The sequence below is a fragment of the Macrobrachium nipponense genome, chromosome 22, assembly GCF_015104395.2.
Source record: "Macrobrachium nipponense isolate FS-2020 chromosome 22, ASM1510439v2, whole genome shotgun sequence".
Taxonomy (NCBI): domain Eukaryota; kingdom Metazoa; phylum Arthropoda; class Malacostraca; order Decapoda; family Palaemonidae; genus Macrobrachium; species Macrobrachium nipponense.
The window spans coordinates 74,416,315-74,434,304 of NC_087213.1; the positions used below are offsets into that span (position 1 = coordinate 74,416,315).

General features: G+C 37.9%; 1 protein-coding gene across 3 annotated transcripts in view; it reads right to left on the bottom strand.

Moving 5' to 3' along the window:
- Positions 1-1,457: 1,457 nt before the first annotated feature.
- The window catches only part of LOC135198813 (dynein light chain 1, cytoplasmic), a 16,561-nt gene continuing 28 nt past the window's right edge, over positions 1,458-17,990 (bottom strand). Inside the window, exons 1-4 of one of the 3 annotated variants that reach the window (XM_064226779.1) lie at positions 17,862-17,938; positions 4,126-4,184; positions 3,163-3,274; positions 1,458-2,910 (exon numbers count right to left, since the gene is read on the bottom strand). In XM_064226779.1, coding sequence (XP_064082849.1) covers positions 2,749-2,910; positions 3,163-3,274; positions 4,126-4,154 — 303 coding nt within the window. In that variant the 5' untranslated portion in view covers positions 4,155-4,184; positions 17,862-17,938 and the 3' untranslated portion in view covers positions 1,458-2,748. Of the gene's footprint in view, positions 2,911-3,162; positions 3,275-4,125; positions 4,185-12,726; positions 12,807-17,861 lie in introns of those variants that run through there. The other 2 variants (XM_064226780.1, XM_064226777.1) reach the window with 2 other exon arrangements.

Here is a 17,990-nt window from a genome sequence, read left to right on the forward strand (position 1 = left end):
CATGAACCCCTTACAGGGAGTTCTTGGGGAGGAAAGAATGTGAATGATTACTGGGGACGGAAAGTTCTGCACAGACTTTGTCACTTCTGGGGTGGGGTCTCAGCTTTATGGAGGCATTTTCTTTATCGTTTTGGTCCTCTTCCTATGATACCCCCACGCAGCACATTCAGGACAGGGGAAACTAGGATAAAATTTTTCCACCCTATAAATAGACACAGACAGACAATGGATCTACCGCAACAAAGGACATGAACAGAACACAGGGTCAACAATGTTGGTCCTACTTGGCTTCCAGAGGAACAAAGGGTTAAAATAGGAGAACACACAACTCTTAAAAAAGCATGATCCTCCTAAGCACACAAGGAATAAGCATAATACACACACCAGCACTGAATATGTATGCACAGTGAGCACCAACCACGTACATAATTAGAAAAAGCACAATGGGTACTCGGCAAAAAAAAAAAAAAACAAAAACAAAAAAAAACCAACCAACTCAAGTTAACTCTACTGTGGCTGGAAGAGCAGTGCTGTATGCTGTAAAGACAGAACATCCTCTTGCCTCCCCCTTCCCTAAATCTCCATCTATATACTTTTCTTGTTAGTCTGTACATAACTGGTCCAATGCATGCACCGAAGGATAACCTAAATATGAAAGTGTGTTTGCATCCCCATAGGAATATATATGAATTTAATAAACCATAAATATTATACCGTAGTAATAAAATGGCGAACAATTCTTACCTTTCACTTGAACCTTCTGGAAAACACAAGGTCATAAGGAATTTCCAATAGTGATGAAAAAACACTCGGGTGTTCACAAACCCCTTTACAGAAGAAAACTGAAACAAGTAATATCCTTGTAATATGGCTAACATTTATTTAAATGCATGGTTCTGAGCATCAATGAACAATAAGAAAATATGTAGTAATTTGAATGAACCTAATGCAAAAATCTTTTCTACAATATCTACCACTTTGTGGTACCAAAGGCTCAATATTTTTTGCAACTGCATCACCATACAAATCTGGATATAAATAGTAAAAGCAGTTACAATATTTGAAAGTACAGAGTACAGATCACCAATAAGTACAAAGGTTCTACCATAACAGTTAACAAGAACAAAATAGATTTTCTGAAATAAAGTAAATTTGACACTAATTGGAAGTAATTCCATAATATATTCTATCAAGATGGGTATTGAGCAAAAACTTACAATTACTACTACCATTACTAATCCTCCACAACATTGTTCCTATAAAAAATCTAACTGCATTATCCAATCGGCAAAGCAACAAACACTAAGCCAAAACGGAAGCCCCAAACATAACTTGAAGAAAACAATTTATACAAATTGCAGGTTTTTTTTTCCGTGACTTCAAACCGATTCCCTCTGGTCTCTAGCATGAGTTTTCTTAAATTTATAAGTGATTAGGATTTAAAAAAAAATTAAAAGTACACATAAATAGATTGTATTTACTTTGAACATCACAGAACACAGCAGTTGACATAACAAACATTTATGAACCAAAAACTGATTGGTTCTCATTCATAAAATAAAATATTCTTAGTTATATTGTAATAATGAAAATAAATGACCTTCATTAATAAAATGGTACTTTTGTTGTTCTGAAAAAAGTTCTGAAAACAATCTTCATTCCATTTTTTAAAAATAAAAATTGTTAATTAGCTACTAAACAAGTTTCCACTAGTGAATGCTGCTGTTAAAATTCAGATTAATGCATGATCCACAACTTGTAGGGTGAGTGGACTGAAACAAGATGCAAGAAAAGATGAAATGTAAATTATGGATGTCACCCCTCACTTAGTGTGCTCAAAATTTTAGGGTTTGTAATCAATCAGAAGTGAGAGATTTTCACATATTGAAGCTACACTTTAGTAGGGATGACTGGATAGATTATTCTGCTCCTGGACATGAAAGCTGAAAAATCCCAACAGCAAGATAAACTCGTTACCGGACAAGACGATAACTTCAGGTTGCAAGATGAATAGATATGAAACTACTAGCTAGAGACTTCTATCACAAGCAAATAGATTTTTTTGTTAAGTACGTAACTTGTTTCAGTATAGGCAGGATTATGCTTTTAGTTTGCACCCACAATAAGCTGCACCAAACCAAATTTTAATGAGGTGCTTCAACAATGGACTTCAGGGATTAAGAGGGACTGGGGTAATAAATCCTACCTACTCTAAGGGGGAAGTTTAAGAGGATCCTTGATGATTCAGGATGAGAATTGTGCACAATACAATCAAATAAATTATATTCACGCTCGTCACCCGCCACAGCAGCACAGCGGGTGACCACACCAGCTTGGCTGACGCAATAAGAAAGCTTTGCAGCTCATGAAGAGGTACATTAAGATAACTGGAAATGTATTTAAAAAAAAATGTGCCATAACCAGTTCAAAAGCAGAGTGCTGCCAGGTATGGTCCAGTGAAAGCAAATACGTCTATATTCTCAGACATTTGCTAACTTTTGCTTAGCAATAGATTACAACAAAATTACATATTTTATGTGAAACAAAGGTTGACTCTTTTGCTAGTAACCTAGCAGCACTTTACATGATTAGCAACCCCTTGGAAATGGTGGTCTAAATTCCTCCATCCCCATGGAGTAGAGGTATCTATTAGTATTTTTTTTTCGGGGACATTCACCAGCTCCAGAAATGCACATCTAACTTGGAGAATATCCCTGGCATTAAATGGGGGAAGATGTTTAGAAGACTTTAGCCACTCTTAAATAGGAGGATTGCAACTTGTCCCAAATAGAAGTAGATGAAATGCTTCGTCTCATGTGTCACATAACTGCCAAAGTTTCGTCCTACAATGCAATGCCAAGTGGGGTTGTATTTCTTGTCAAATTCTTTCTTGATGTATGCAGCAATATCCTGGGAAATATACAATGATAAAATATTTTAGTCCCAAAGACAAAATGTTCCTTAAAAATAAACTTTGTTTCCACACGTCAGCTCTACCAAAAGAACTGAAACTTCTATAATTTTCTCCCTGCAACCGACAGGAAAACCTGGATTCACATTCTGAGGTCACTATATCATACTATTAACAGGCAGCACCAAACAAACAATTATCAATACTAAGCAAAATCTTCTCAATCTTAACCATAATCCTCACAGTCATACCTTCTCGATGTTGAACTTCTCAATTGCCTGTGTGGCACAATCTACAGCATCCTGCTGCATCTCCTCAGACATGTCAGCATTCTTGACAACAGCCTTGCGGTCGGACGACATCCTGTGAAATTCAAAGGTACCAATTTACTTACTGGTTTAGGACCTATGTTAGTAATGAAAAAAGGAATGAGAATGTTACAATTAATTAGTATAGATTTATAAACACTAACCACAGCTGGTCACAACAAGTGGCTCAATGTCTGTCAATTGGCTTAAGAAACTAAAGAAAAATTAACTTTAAATTGCAATTAAAAATATTCTCAGTACTGTATTTAAGGAGATGACCTTATGATGACTACCTAGGTAACAAAATTTTCAAGGGAAAAATTATTGTAACAAAGAAATTAATTATCTCATCAAAGCCTACCTACCATATACTTACTATTACCACCACACAACTATACATAATGTAAATATATAGCACAATGCTAATCCAAACCTGGGGATCCATCAGGGTTAAGGGTCACTCATGTAAAGAAAAACTGCTGCTTTACAAAAGGGCTCACTGTCAGTCAGTCATAAAAAATCAAAACTAGAGCAGTCGCGCAAAAAAAAAAGCATATCATAATACAAATTCAAATGGATACTCGGTAAAACCAAGGAAATGGGCTGTATTTTAATTATAATAGGCACAAGGATACTTCAAACAAAATAATACCTTGTACAGTATTAGTTACCAACCATGGCAAACCAATCCTATTTAGCTCTTCAGTTCACACAGGCCTAGAAAAATGGTGGGTTTCAAAAAAATAGAAAAAAAAATGTACCAGAGAAAAAAACAAAAACACCAGGGACTACTTCAACTGTCAAGAGAAATCACGCCATCACCACGCAAGCTACTGGGGAGTAGTAGTCTGGGAATAAGAATGGAAACTGGAGGGAGGTAACTTGTCCATGCAACACCTGCCCTACCTTGCTAGTAGCGACGGGCAGCAGAACATCTACATCTACCCTAATCGCTCTCTACAATGCTGCAAGTGAACCCAATTCAAGTTACTTTGAGATTTTTATTCTACATGTATACAGTATTATGATGTTGTAAATATACCTTATACCAATGCTTAACCCATGGATGGGCCATAACATTACCTGTAGGTATAACTAAACACTATGTATTTCAATATCTTATTCCTATAGAGAATACAATACTGTACATGATTTTATCCTTGTCTTGGGTCCACTTCAGGACAGTTTTACATATTTAGTTAAAAAGAAGCCAGAAATATAGGTCTTGTTGCCATGCTAATATACGCTTTAAACGAAAAGTATGTGAAGATTATGAAAATAAAACAAATTTTCTATTCATAAAATATACTGTAAATATGTATATTTAAAAAACTTATGAAAAGTATCACTTTATTCAAACATGTACTGAAAAGGTACTGCAAAACAAAATCTTAACATCTTGATTACCACTTTGACAACACAAAAATTTTAAAAAATGGAAAACTTAAGTAAAACACATTAAACAAAATCACCCGATTGTGAATTTCCAATGATAATTTTAGAAAGCATGATATTAACAATACATTAATTACATACACCAAAACTAAAGCTGATACTGTACTCCAGAATATTCTGTATTACTGTCTAGTGTCGTCAAGTTTCAATTACCCTACCAAAGATAAAATAACTCAAAATATGCCACAGGAATGACAGAACCCTGTTTCTGTGTCACTTCATAAAATCCAACTGCTATTCATAGCTATTTATTCACAAACCCTTACAAAAGTGCTAAAACGACAAACTTTACGGACATTACTAATAAGAAAGAACATCTTAAGTAGCCAAGTAAACTGTAGAATAATTAATAACATTCAGTTTGTAAATAACAGACAAACATGGTAAATTAAGAAAGATTACTTCCTAACATGAAAGATTACTTCCTAACATGACAAGAAATATAATCTACCACATCAGTGAGGCAAACCTTGACACTCATTTACAATGAAAACATTATACTAAATACCACTGCTTCCAGCAGTGCCCCTAAGAAATATGAGGCTGTATAACTTAATGTGACCATCCTATTCTTGTACAGAAATCAGTCCTGCGCAGCACTATGGACAGTATTAAAGTTCTTTGAAATTCTTCTTTATCTCTCAAATTTCATTGCCTCCTCTCTCTCTCTCTCTCCTTTTTTTCCTAACCTCCTCCAATTTTTGAAATTCTGGTCCATGGGGAAAGACATGGTACTTTTTTTTTTTTTTGTGCCGTATATGTGAAATTGTTTCAAGCTCAGAAATGAGTTATTGAAGCAGTGAAGTTGGGGCAGTATAATAATGGTATCTACTAATTCTTACACACCCTGTAACACATATCATTGCCCTTCAGTACTTCATGACAATTGCAGGAGACATCCTCACAAGTGTCCTGTCCCTGTGTGGCAGCAGATTTCATAATTTTTTGTATGTTTTTCACTTTTTTATTATGTCGCCTGCAGTCCAATTTACTGCTTCATCAAGCATTTCAAGAAGGATGGGGAGATGGGTCTCCCCTTTCCCTTCATCCTTTAATGCCTATATGAGGACTGCTTATATGAATACAACCCAACATATTTCAACTTTTGTACCAGCTTTATATAATTTGTGGAGTGAAAGCTTAAAATGTTGAAGAAATTTTGAGGAAAATTCCAAAGGTCCTCTAAAGCACTTTACCTTAAAAACTTAAGAACTTCTGTGCTCACATGCTTGTAACAATCTTCATTACCGACCACACTGCAAATAATTCAGTTTTGAAGTCAAATGCATTATTAGGTAATAAACAGGCTTGTTTCAAATTTCAGCAAATACTACACCAGAGGATGACATACGTACTGGATCTCTCTGAATAAGACTGCTTAATGTGGGTCCCTTATACTATTCTGCTACATATATCTATGATGTTCAAGGGTACAAGGAAAACTTTTGGATAGACAGTGCATGTACAGGTAGTTCTAGTCATGATTATTCGTCTTGCGATAGTTATGATGATTCGTCTTGCGGCAATTAAGTTACCTATGGGGTTAGCAGTTCCAATGGTTTCAAAGTTACAATGCGATACCAATACGACAATATTTTGAAAACATTTAAATTTCCCATGCAACGGGTGCACGCAGTAGCTAATGTCAGGCCGAGTATGGTGTGCGATACACTGTCTCAGAAGGTAGGGATATGGGTATTTCTTGCCCTGACTCGATCAATCTCGCGCTCGTCGTCTCAAAGTTAAGATAGGGCAGTGTTCGTGTGAGATTTTGTACGAAAAGTTTTAAAACTTAAATTTGTATAATATCAATATGTCTGCCAAATGCTTTAGTAAATCTCATGCTGGTAGTATGTAGAAGAGGGATTCCATTGCTTTAGAGCTAATAATGAAAATTATCAACCAGCATGTCATAAAAAAAGGGAATCAGGTTTACCACTCATGACAAAATACTAGCTGAAGAGGAACAAGTTGATGACCCTGCTCTTCTATCATCCGCCTCCTCTTCAGATTTTTAATCAGGTATTCGTAACAATTAACAGCCTGACACTGTTCAAGTAAGCTGGCAACGGACCGAATCTAGGGAGTACCCCAGTACAGCACAAGTCTGATTCTTGTCTGTTATTCAATTTCTCTGTTTGTACTGAATTATCATAAGTCTATCTGCATTGAACCTCCAGAATTAGCAGATATTAACATATAATTATATCACATATGGATAGAGTATACTGTATGGGGAGGTTAATTTCAAGTTAAATAGGGTAATAAAGTCACCCCATCGTAACTGGGGTAATACCTGTATGTACTTTCACATCACTAAAGTTATAATGAAGTGAAACATTTTTTGAACTAGTAGATCATCGAAGGAAATTTTATTTTTGAGACCATGTTAATTAATATACAGTAGGCACACTTGGGGAAAAATTTTTTAAAGTTAAAAAGTACTAATGCTCTTTAATTGCTAGAAAAGCCAAGGCAGGCCAGTTTTATTATACTGTATTATGCAGTAGGCCTCTGAAATATATTTCTTTCTTCTTGGGAGCATAATGCATAATATGGTTGCTTAAGCCAATGTACCTATGTTCAGTGTTACTTGCCACCAACTGATAGTTTCTTTTAGCTTTTCTGTTGAACAAAATTTTGTTTTTATCTGACAAAATGCATTTGCAACATAAATTATAATAAATATGGTGACCAAACATTTCATGCTTCACCTTGATGGAATATACGTACTGTACATTCTGGACTACCTACATTTCGATACTGTAATAAATATTAATCGTAACTTTTTCAAGATATGTGAAAGTTCTTTCCATACAAAGTTTCAAATTGTTTCCTTGAATGTACTTGCCAAATTTATCAATTCTCTTCTTGAAAAGGTAATTTCCATCAGCTACTTATTATCTCACAAAACAACTTGTACATATAGCAAATTAATCTGAATTTTATTATCTACATCAGTGGTATAGCAAACTGCATGAACAATATTGATTACATAACCAGACTTGTGCTTTTCCAAAGATCAATATTAAAAACAAATATAGTCTCTTTGGCTTGATTATGAGATATTTTCTCTATGCCTCTTCCTTTTTCCAATTTGATCCCTAATATTAAAGTTACAATTGAGGAGTGCCTTATCCCTGCATAAACTGGACCCAAGATTCTCAAGATCTAAAAGGGATTTTGACGTAGGAAAAATCTATTTCTGGGCGAGGAAGCCGTGTCGCCCAGTGAAATATGTCTGCTTTAGCACTATTTCTAGTAAAATATTGCTATAATACCAGAGAACTGCTAAATTGGACATGTCAGAAGCCTCTGACTCGCTCACCTATATAAAAGGTGTCGGTATAAAACTGGGGCGAGTGTTAAACACTACCACAGCAACCCCGCCAATTAGCCTTTTCCTCATCAAAAGACCCTAAATACGGGGAGCCGACCCATAGGTCACACCTAGCTACCCCGTTGAAGGCGGCTGTGACGTCATACTTTTCGAAAGCCATGGACGGGGTCATATCTTTCCTGGAATATATAGGGTTCAAGATCAACAGGACCAAGTCCCGATTGGCCCCAGAATCCAAGTTCCAGTGGCTAGGTTTCCATTGGGGCTTGGATTCACACAACCTTTCCATTCCATCAGGGAAGGGGATGCCAAGGTAACAAGCCAATTCTTAAAATGCAAAAAGGCTTCGAGAAGGAATCAGGAGACGATCCTAGGCTCGCTCCAATTTGCGTCAGTCACAGACGTTCTGTTGAAAGCCAAGCTCAAGGACATCAATCGAGTTTGACGTTCAAGGCCAATGCCAAGTGTCGTGACAAGTTCGGCCGGGTACCTCTGATTCCCAAGGAACATCTACGTCCATGGGCAATAGCCAAAGAGTTACAGTTGCAGTTCCCTCCCCCGTCCCTACTGATGCATACAGTCGCATCACTATCAGGTTGGGGAGGTTATTCACAGCACGACAAGGTTCAGGGAACTTGGTCACCTCAGTTCCAAAAGCTTCACATCAACATCCTGGAAGCTATGGCAGTGTTTCTGACCTTAAAGAAGCTCCGTCCTCCGGAGGAGACTCATATCAGATTGGCTCTCGACAGTGCAGTAGTGATACATGGTATAAACAGAGGTGGTCCAAGTCAAGTCATGTGAACCACAGGGTGATAGCAATTTTTTCTCTAACTGACAAGAACACCTGGCATCTATCGGCTACCCATCTGGCAGGAGTCCACAATGTAGTAGCAGACGCATTGTCCCGGTCAGTCCCCCTGGAGCCAGAATGGTCACTGGACCAGGAACCCTTCGAGAGGGTTTGTAGGAGAGTACCGGGTCTGAAAGTAGATATGTTCGCTACAGGGGCAAACCACAAGCTGCCTTGTTACGTAGCCCAAAGTATGGACCCTCTAGCATACGCTACGGACGCCCTGAATATAGATTGGAACCAGTGGAGGGAGGTTTATTTATTCCCTCCAGTGAACCCTCTCCTGAAGGTGTTGCACAAGTTGAAATCCTTCAAAGGTCAGGTGGCTCTCATAGCTCCTTACTGGCCCAAGAACAATTGGTTTCTCCTTCTCCTAGAACTAGGTCTTCATCCTCACCCTCTCCCGGGCTTGAGGCTGACGCAACAAGTTCAAACGGTGACTGTGTTCGATTCCTCAGGTCTTCACAAAACCCTATCTTTATGGATTTCATGAAGTTTGCAGGTAGGAGGGTAGGGGACATTGATCCACAGAACATTCTGTTCTTGGAGTCAGACAAAAGAGAATCTACACTTCGCCAGTATGATTCAGCAGTTAAACAATTGCCTACATTTCTCAGGAAATCAATGTCAAAGTAATGACAATGAACGTGACTATAACATTCTTCAGGCCTTTATTCGAACAAGGCTTGGCAGTTGCCACAATAACAACCACTAAGTCAGCTCCGAAAAAGATTTTCTTCTCGGGTTTGGTATAAATCTAACTGAGTCTTATTTCACCTCAATCCCAAGGGCTTGTGCACGCCTGCGGCCCATTCAAAGGCCGTCGTCAGTGTCATGGTTTCTTAACGATGGTCTCAGGTTAGACTCTAAAACAGACAACTTCAAATGTGATTGCCAAACCCTTTTGCGTAAGGCACTGTTTTTATTAAGTCTGGCTTCAGGTGCCAGAACATCGGAGATGTCATCTTTATCTAGTGGCCAAGGGCATATAGAATTCCTTCCCTCGGGTTACGTGTTGCTTTCACCAAATAATTATTTTATGGCTAAGAATGAGAACCCTTTGGTAAGGCGATCCCCTTGGAAGGTTGTTCCGCTTCCGCAACATCCATCTTTATGTACTGTTAAAACCCCTAAGGACTATTTATCTAGCACATCTACCTTTTCCGAAGGCCCCCCCCCCCCCCTCCTTTTCATGTGGGGCGGTGGTGGTACCATATCCCTAAAGGGCATTACGCAGCAGTTTTTGTATTTTACCAAGGAAGTCAGCCCAGGGTCCTTTCCCAAAGCGCTAGCAGTGATGGACAAATTTTCTTTAGATTAATTCCCACATTTATGAATGCTTTCCACAATTAATGAAAATATCTAAGAGGAAAAATCCCATGGACATAGTGAACTTCACTAAGTTATTGATGACCATTCTAGGTACAGTGTTTAACTTAACTCTACCAAGTATCCAATATCCTTCTGTCAAATAGCCAATATACATTCAGGCTTAAAAACTCCAATATTGGAGTTACATATGCACAGGATGTAACAAGGACTCCTATGGACTAATAAGTGGGAAAGGAGGGATTCTGCAAGGGATTTAAGTTTAGTGTAAATGACTATGACATTAACCGAAATATTTACAATGTTTACCTCCTAATGTGAAAAATTCTGGAAATTATGATTCACACTGTCAATGCTCACCAAGGAAGTGGACTAAAAGAAAACAGTTTGCTTTATAAATGTTAAAACTCTGGTTTCTTTTCTTCACTTCTTCCGAGATCAAACTTTCAACTAATTCCAGGCAGTGCTTATCAAGCACACATGAAAACCATGGAGAATGATTGGCATTCAGTCCAATTAATTGACAATTAGTACTCACTGTATTCAATACTGTGATCTTTCTTGAACATGCATGCCCCAAAAGGTGAAAAACCAATGATATGTCTAATAAGCAAACATGAATTTTTCTTCAATAAACAACTGTTCTAACACAGTACATATTTTATCCTATGAAACTGATGCGCACCATCATGCTACCATTAGTTCTGGATTAAGTATAGTATACCTAGCAGTGGTGTACAAAGTAAAACAAAAGGGAAAAACAAAAGAAACTAACTCAAGAAAGCTTACCTATTAAAACTAAAGGAAGAAGGTAATGTAAAAGAATTTTCCTTTTTCAGTTTCTGAGAAATTCTGCTTTAGAAGACAAGGATACTTAATGACTGCCCCATATAACAGGTGGAAACATCAATGTTTATAAAATTGTTTTCCACTTGCACTGGACAAGCTTACTCTAATTAGTATACGTACTCCATTACACCACAGAGAAAATGCCAAGCTCACCTTGACATCTTACCCACAACATTACTTTCCAGAATCTAGTTTTGCTTACTTTCTGGTTTTAATAATCAGTAAGGCTACCATTGATAAGTGCTATGAAAAACTTATAAACATGGTGCTTTTTGCGTCAACATACCTGGTATTTGTCAATTAAAACCAAGATCCTTCTTCTCCATTTCATTCTTGCCATCTTATTATTAAATACTTATAGACCACTCCAAATTCACTACTTGTAATTGATCAATAGTTTAAAATATGGTACAACTTAATCAATATGATTTGCATTTTGCAATGTAAGGCTAAATGATAAAATCAATGCAATACAGCTGGGAAGAGCAAGCAAGATATGGTCGTATGTCTAATTTTATTCACCTTGTGGATTAACTTGTAAAACAATCAATCTAAACACAAAAACAATAATTAGGCTTACAATTCAGTCAACTTCCCCTACCTAACAGCTTCAGTTTCTGACAAAAAAACATAAGGCTAAACTAATAATCTACACTTACTTTGTTTGGTTTTATGTCTGCCCTCCACAGGGATAATTCCCTCTCTGGTGGGCACTTGTACGTTTTCAAAATAAGTTACTTCGTATACTTTATAATTGTCTTTTAGTGTTTTTTCATCAGTATCGAGCTCCCGCAGAATAGGAGTGTCTTTACTTCTTTTTTAAATTTGCTTTCTTTTTGTATGACCCTCACTTCAGGCGGTATTTTGTTGTACTATGGTCTTGGTGTACAGTGTTCAAATGCTCTCTTGCCTGGCTTACAATTTGTTCTACATATATGCTTCACCTGAATGTCTCTTACCATAATTTCAGGTCAGGAAGAAGCTTAAGTAGTAGTTCAAGATATATAGGCTAACCATGTTTTAGGGTTTAGCACACTGCAAGAAGTATTTTGTATTCTATTCTTGCTTTTACTGAGAGCCAATGTAGTTCAATTAGTGCTGGGGTTATTCTGTAGCATAGTAAAGAGATAAGTGCTATGACAATCTTAATACAACAAATTCCTTAAGAATTATAGACATTTAACTTTTCCTTAATGGGCTATGAAAAAGCTTGTACTTCCTAGCACAGTCATTACATTTTCTATTTTACATATAAACACCTAGCATAGTCCCTACATTTTCTATTTTATATATAAACAATCAAATAAGGTCGTATCTGCTAAAATATCCCTTTACGACTCCGTAACCCTTACATATCTTAAACGCAACCCACAAATATCTTATTAAAAGGACACAGGCAGTGTTCTAAAAAAGATGCTGAAAATTTGAATTAAGCCCAAATGAAGTTTGCTCAATTTAATGTAAAAGAATGAAAAATCTGGCTAATTAAAAGACATCTACTTACTGACACACGAGTTTAGAAACCTCATGTTAACTAAAATGACAACCGTAGGGATGTTCACTCTTAAATTGCTGCACAAGAAATACTAAAATTATGGCAAAAATGCATGGAACTATGTAAAGCTATATTTAGCACGATCACAATACTGAAAACGCTATTTTCTTAAAAATTTCAACATACAGGCAGTCGCCGGTTATCAGTGGAGGTTCCATTCTTGGTGGGGGCTGAGGAGTGAAAACTGCCATTAACTGAAACTCAATGGCATATACAACCGATACTCTGCTCGGTATACGTTATGGCGCGTTAACTATTATGGTGCAGATTGCCGGAACTTGGCACGTCATGGCGCCATGAATCACCGATTTAAAGGCGCCAGACAAGCGTCATAAAACCATATTGCCATTAACCGAGTCGGCCAATAACTGGGGCGTACACTTCCCAAAGCCAAGGAGGGTATAGCCTAGTCTATCATGATTGTACACATTACCTAGAATGAATTAAACCTACATTCTTACTGAGAGCATAAGTGAATTACGTTGTGTATCAGTCAATAAAGTACTATGAACTCCATGTTCCAAGTCTCTCACTGATGTTATCAATTTGTTCCATGAACACTGAAGAGCCAGACTAAAAAAAAAAAAAATATATAAATATAACAGTACCCCAGACTATGGAAAACTTTGAGGTCTGCAATAAAAAATAAAGAAAAAAACCACACGCATCAATGGAGAGTTAGATATGTAAATGCACATGGGCAAGAAAAATATTTCTAAATAATTCTCCCTACCTTCTACAAGATGAAAATGACTATTTATAACACTTTGTGAGGCCTCTTTTACAAGACAATCATAAATTGTACCAAGTTATACATGTTTTTTTCTAATAATTTATTTTATTCTATTTTGTAAAATTATAATCATAGCTCACACAACATCATATCAGCTAAGAACTAAAATCAGTAACAAATTCAGAGTATAATTATTGTAAAACATTTATGTAAATTTACCGAGATCGAAGATGCAGTACTATCTTTTTTGAACTATTTACGTTTTTTCTAACATTTCTTTGCAAAATTACAATTATAACTGACATACTATCATGAAAGAAAAGAACTAGAACCAACAGCAACCCCTGGGTATATTTATGAGCAAATATATAAAAAGATGTCATGAGAGAGAGAGAGAGAGAGAGAGAGAGAGAGAGAGAGAGAGAGAGAGAGAGAGAGAGAGAGAGAGAGAGAGAGAGAGAGAGAGAGAGAGAGAACATATCTCCTTAAAGTCAAGTGCACAACTAAATCATGAGCCGTCTTGAATCTGCGAGTTGAGCCAGTCTAAAAGTTGTCATTAGTAAATTTGTGGGCTATTGAAGTAATGGAACATCTTTCTACAAATCGATGACACGTAATATTGATACTCGCCAGAAGGTAATCTCTGTCCACTGCTCGAAACCTGTTAATGTTACTCATGTGAGGATATCTGTCCATTAAGGGTTAACTCTTTGGGCACTGTTTGGAAAGTCTTAGGTGTTATAATGCATGAAGAAAGTTTTAGGTGGTTGTAACATATGGGCAACACATCAACATTTGTGTAATAATTTTTTATGACAATATTTAGGGTACTCTTTAGCCTATAAAACTTAATTTCTCCTAATTGTTTTTGTTTGTTTGTATGGTGTTTTTACGTTGCATGAAACCAGTGGTTATTCAGCAACGGAACCAACCGCTTTACGCGACTTCCGAACCACGTTGAGAGTGAACTTCTATCACCAGAAATACAGATCTCTATCCGCTCAATGGAATGTCTGAGAATTAAACTCTCAGCCACTGAGGTGGCAGGTCAAGACCATATCGATCATGCGACCGAGGCGCTTATAAATTTCTCCTAATGAAATCCCTCGCTGTGATAAATGCCTTCCTACAACCAACAATTTCACCAGACCTCAAACCACTCAGGTGTACAAGGTTTTGTCAAGATGCTTACCTGTATTTCACGTTTCATGATTTTTCTTTTTGCTGCGGTTCAGGTTATAATGTGGGGTCTATGGGGTGGAAGTAGATGCTAAAGCCTAGAATATGTATCTTGGCAAAATAAGGTTAGGATGCCTGCCACTTATTAGTGGAGTTACCGCGGTATGTTTTATGTACTAATCTATATGGATTAGCCCTACAAACATAAACAATGTAGTTTTCCAACCGCTTATCTAATGACTAATGCAATTTAGACAATTACTGATGGTGCAATTATTTTGCCCCAACCATAAATACACTAATTTCCCAACATACTCTCTCCGTAATCGTTACATATATAGGGTAAAAAACCGCATGGTACAGGGGTGGACCATGTACGATCAATGTGTACAACCCCAAGAAAAGTACATTATAACGCGTCCTGACACCGGAGTAGAGGTCTTTAGTTCCGTTTCTCACCAACAAGAAGTCGCGTCTGATGCCCATCTCCGATGTCAGGACGCGTTATAATGTACTTTTTTGGGGGTTGTACACATTGATCGTACATAGTCCACCCCTGTACCATGCGGTTTTTTACCCTATGTGGGGCTTGGGAAAAAGGAATGGTCTATATTAACAACACTTGGCAGAAATAAATAAAACACATGAAAAGCTCCCGAAAATGCATGGCTCATGTATTACGCAAGAAATTGAAGTATGGAAATGCATTTATGTAATTAAAAACTCATTTACCACTGTGGTCTACATAACTGCTTGATGATGGGTAGAGTTACATGCTAGTACACAATCCTTACTAGATAGTACTTGTTGGTGCAAAGAGATAAAGGCACTATATCACTTGCACTTCCCACAATCATGTGTCCAGAAAGGCCTAGCTGTTTCGCACTGATTTTGCCCCACCCATTTTGAGTGCCCTTGCCCATCATATTTTTCATCATAAATCTCCGATTTGTGATCTCATAGGCCATGTATAAACAACGAATAAACCTCTGAATTGATAGGAAACATACACAGTACAAAAAAATATTCAAGACATCAGCCTAAGGCACATATGTAAGGCAGAGAGAGAGAGAGAGAGAGAGAGAGAGAGAGAGAGAGAGAGAGAGAGAGAGAGAGAGAGAGAGAGAGAGAGAGAGAGAGAGAGAGAGAGAGAGAGAGAGAGAGAGAGAGTGTCTGAGCTATTGTAGGTCTAGTAAGCATTTCAGGGGAAATATGTATCCAGTGGGAGTGTTGGTTGGCCCTGGAACCCCAGGTAATGTGCGACTCCCTGCTTTGCACTATTTAAGTTTAAGGCCTAACCCATATATAGATAATATAAACCTCACAGTTATAACTATCCGTGTAACTGTGTTGCAAACAGGCCAGGTCTATTTACTTTGTTATTTCTTTTTTAAACCAAAAGGTCAATGAAACTGCACAATAGAGATGGTAGTTTTGATTAGTGATAATTGAATTAATCTGACACTAGGTATACACAGCTGATTTGCTTGTGTGAAATAGGTACTTACATCCTTACTATAACTGGTTCACTTAAGGTAGATTCTTGGATGAGCCCTATGCCTACGAGACGTTAGTTTGGCAGTCGCCGATTGGCTGGGAGCTGCCTACCTCCCGGTACCAGCCAATCAGCGGCCGCCAAACAAACGTCTCTTAAGAATAGACCTCATCCAAGAATCTATCTTAAGTGAACCAGCTATAGTACTCTGGCAGTTCCTGAAAAACCCCACGATCTCTTGCAAACTCTACGAACATAAATGAACCGCTCAGCAAAGGAAATTAACTTGGCCTACTGGACTGGGATTGGAATATACAATTTAGCCTAAGTCAAAGGGCAAGTGCTTAGACCTGTTAAGTCACTCGGTGCTGAAAATAATGCTCAAACAATTGTCAGGGGCAGGTGGAAAGTAAGATGGAAGAAAGAGAATAGGAACAGAGGTACAGTAATAGGAATGAAAGGGGTTGCTGATAGAGACCGAAGACAGATTGAAAGGTCGCCGAGTAAGGTCTACAGTGAACAGTGTGAGGTCACCCCTACAGCAGAAAATGAACAATTAATTATATATAATTATACTACTACTTCGCATGTATCTTTTCTTTTGGGCCATGTATAGTACATTTTGTATCATAAATTGGGAATCTAAGACTAAAACCAGTGGGGTAAGAACATGAAAGGGTTGATGTAATTCAACCTGTACAGCGAGGTCACTCAATTGGGTGGGGCAAGATCACCCGATAGGCTGCTCCAAATATAATTTTTAAGTAATTAGGTAACCCTGATAATTAACTTTGGCCAGCATCACCTCAAGTCTTACATTTTTGCATGAACAACTGCGCAGCCCCACACTAATTCATCCAGGGTCTACTTAGCCTATATATTCATTTTGACAGGAGATTAGCACAGCAGCATTGCCTACAACATGACAGTTCAAATATTGTCAACTAAAAACTTAAAAATGGGATTGTAATGAAATACTGTGTTTAATCTTAGCATTACCACGCCTGCCCATAATGACAACTTAGGTTTTTTTTATGAAGCATCAAAGATTAAATTTGGAAGGAAACCGCTATCGAGACCTACTCCTACGTCTAGGCCTAAAACTTCCTACTTCTATGCCTAGGCCTAAAACAGATCACTTGTCCAATGCTAAGTATGCTAGTGATCATCGTGGTAACTTAGGCTAGGATAAAATGCAGAATTTGGGGAATATAGAAAGCCGATTACGCTATGAACACGTTAAACAAAATTTGAGTATCTCATAATGCGCGGTTGTCTACGTAGAGCTCAACCAAGTAGGCCTACGTAGGCAGGACAATTCTGGCAACCTACGAAACCTAAAAGCTAGCATAGCCTGTCAAACGGAAGCATTACATTTAAATTGTGCCAAATGCTAAGCCACCTACTCTAATAGTTAAGCTAATCACCATTAATGAGTGACACTCGTCTGGGGGTTAGCTTAGGATAGGCAGCTTAGCTTTCCTCGACGGATCAAGAGATTTCCCGTGGCCGGAATGCGGTGGTCCGGTCCTCGTTATTCGGATATGATAAGTTATGTCTCATTTGATCTCCGAGCTTGACGACCGATAAAACTATCAAAGGCCGATAAAAAAAATTGGTAATCAGAGACCTGGCAGGAGGTCAGGCAGATAACCTCGACGGCCGAGCGGCATTTTATAGTTCTAGCCCAGGTTATCCTCCCTCCTTTCTTGTCCCACGAGTGGCCCAAATGCAGACGACGCGTCTAGTATTCTATAATACGACGAAATTTAAGCTCGAAACGGCATATAATATATCATTATACCTTCTCCTTGAGTTAAGAGAACCATACACGATCAGGAAACTTCATTTTACCTGGCGAGAGTGTGACGAAGAGGTAGCAGAAGGCGACGGAGACGGAGGAGCGGCTGTAACTACCAATTACACCAGTGTCTACCTCACTGCCGCCTTGGGCCCTCCCAGCACCCTCATTGGTTCAGCCCC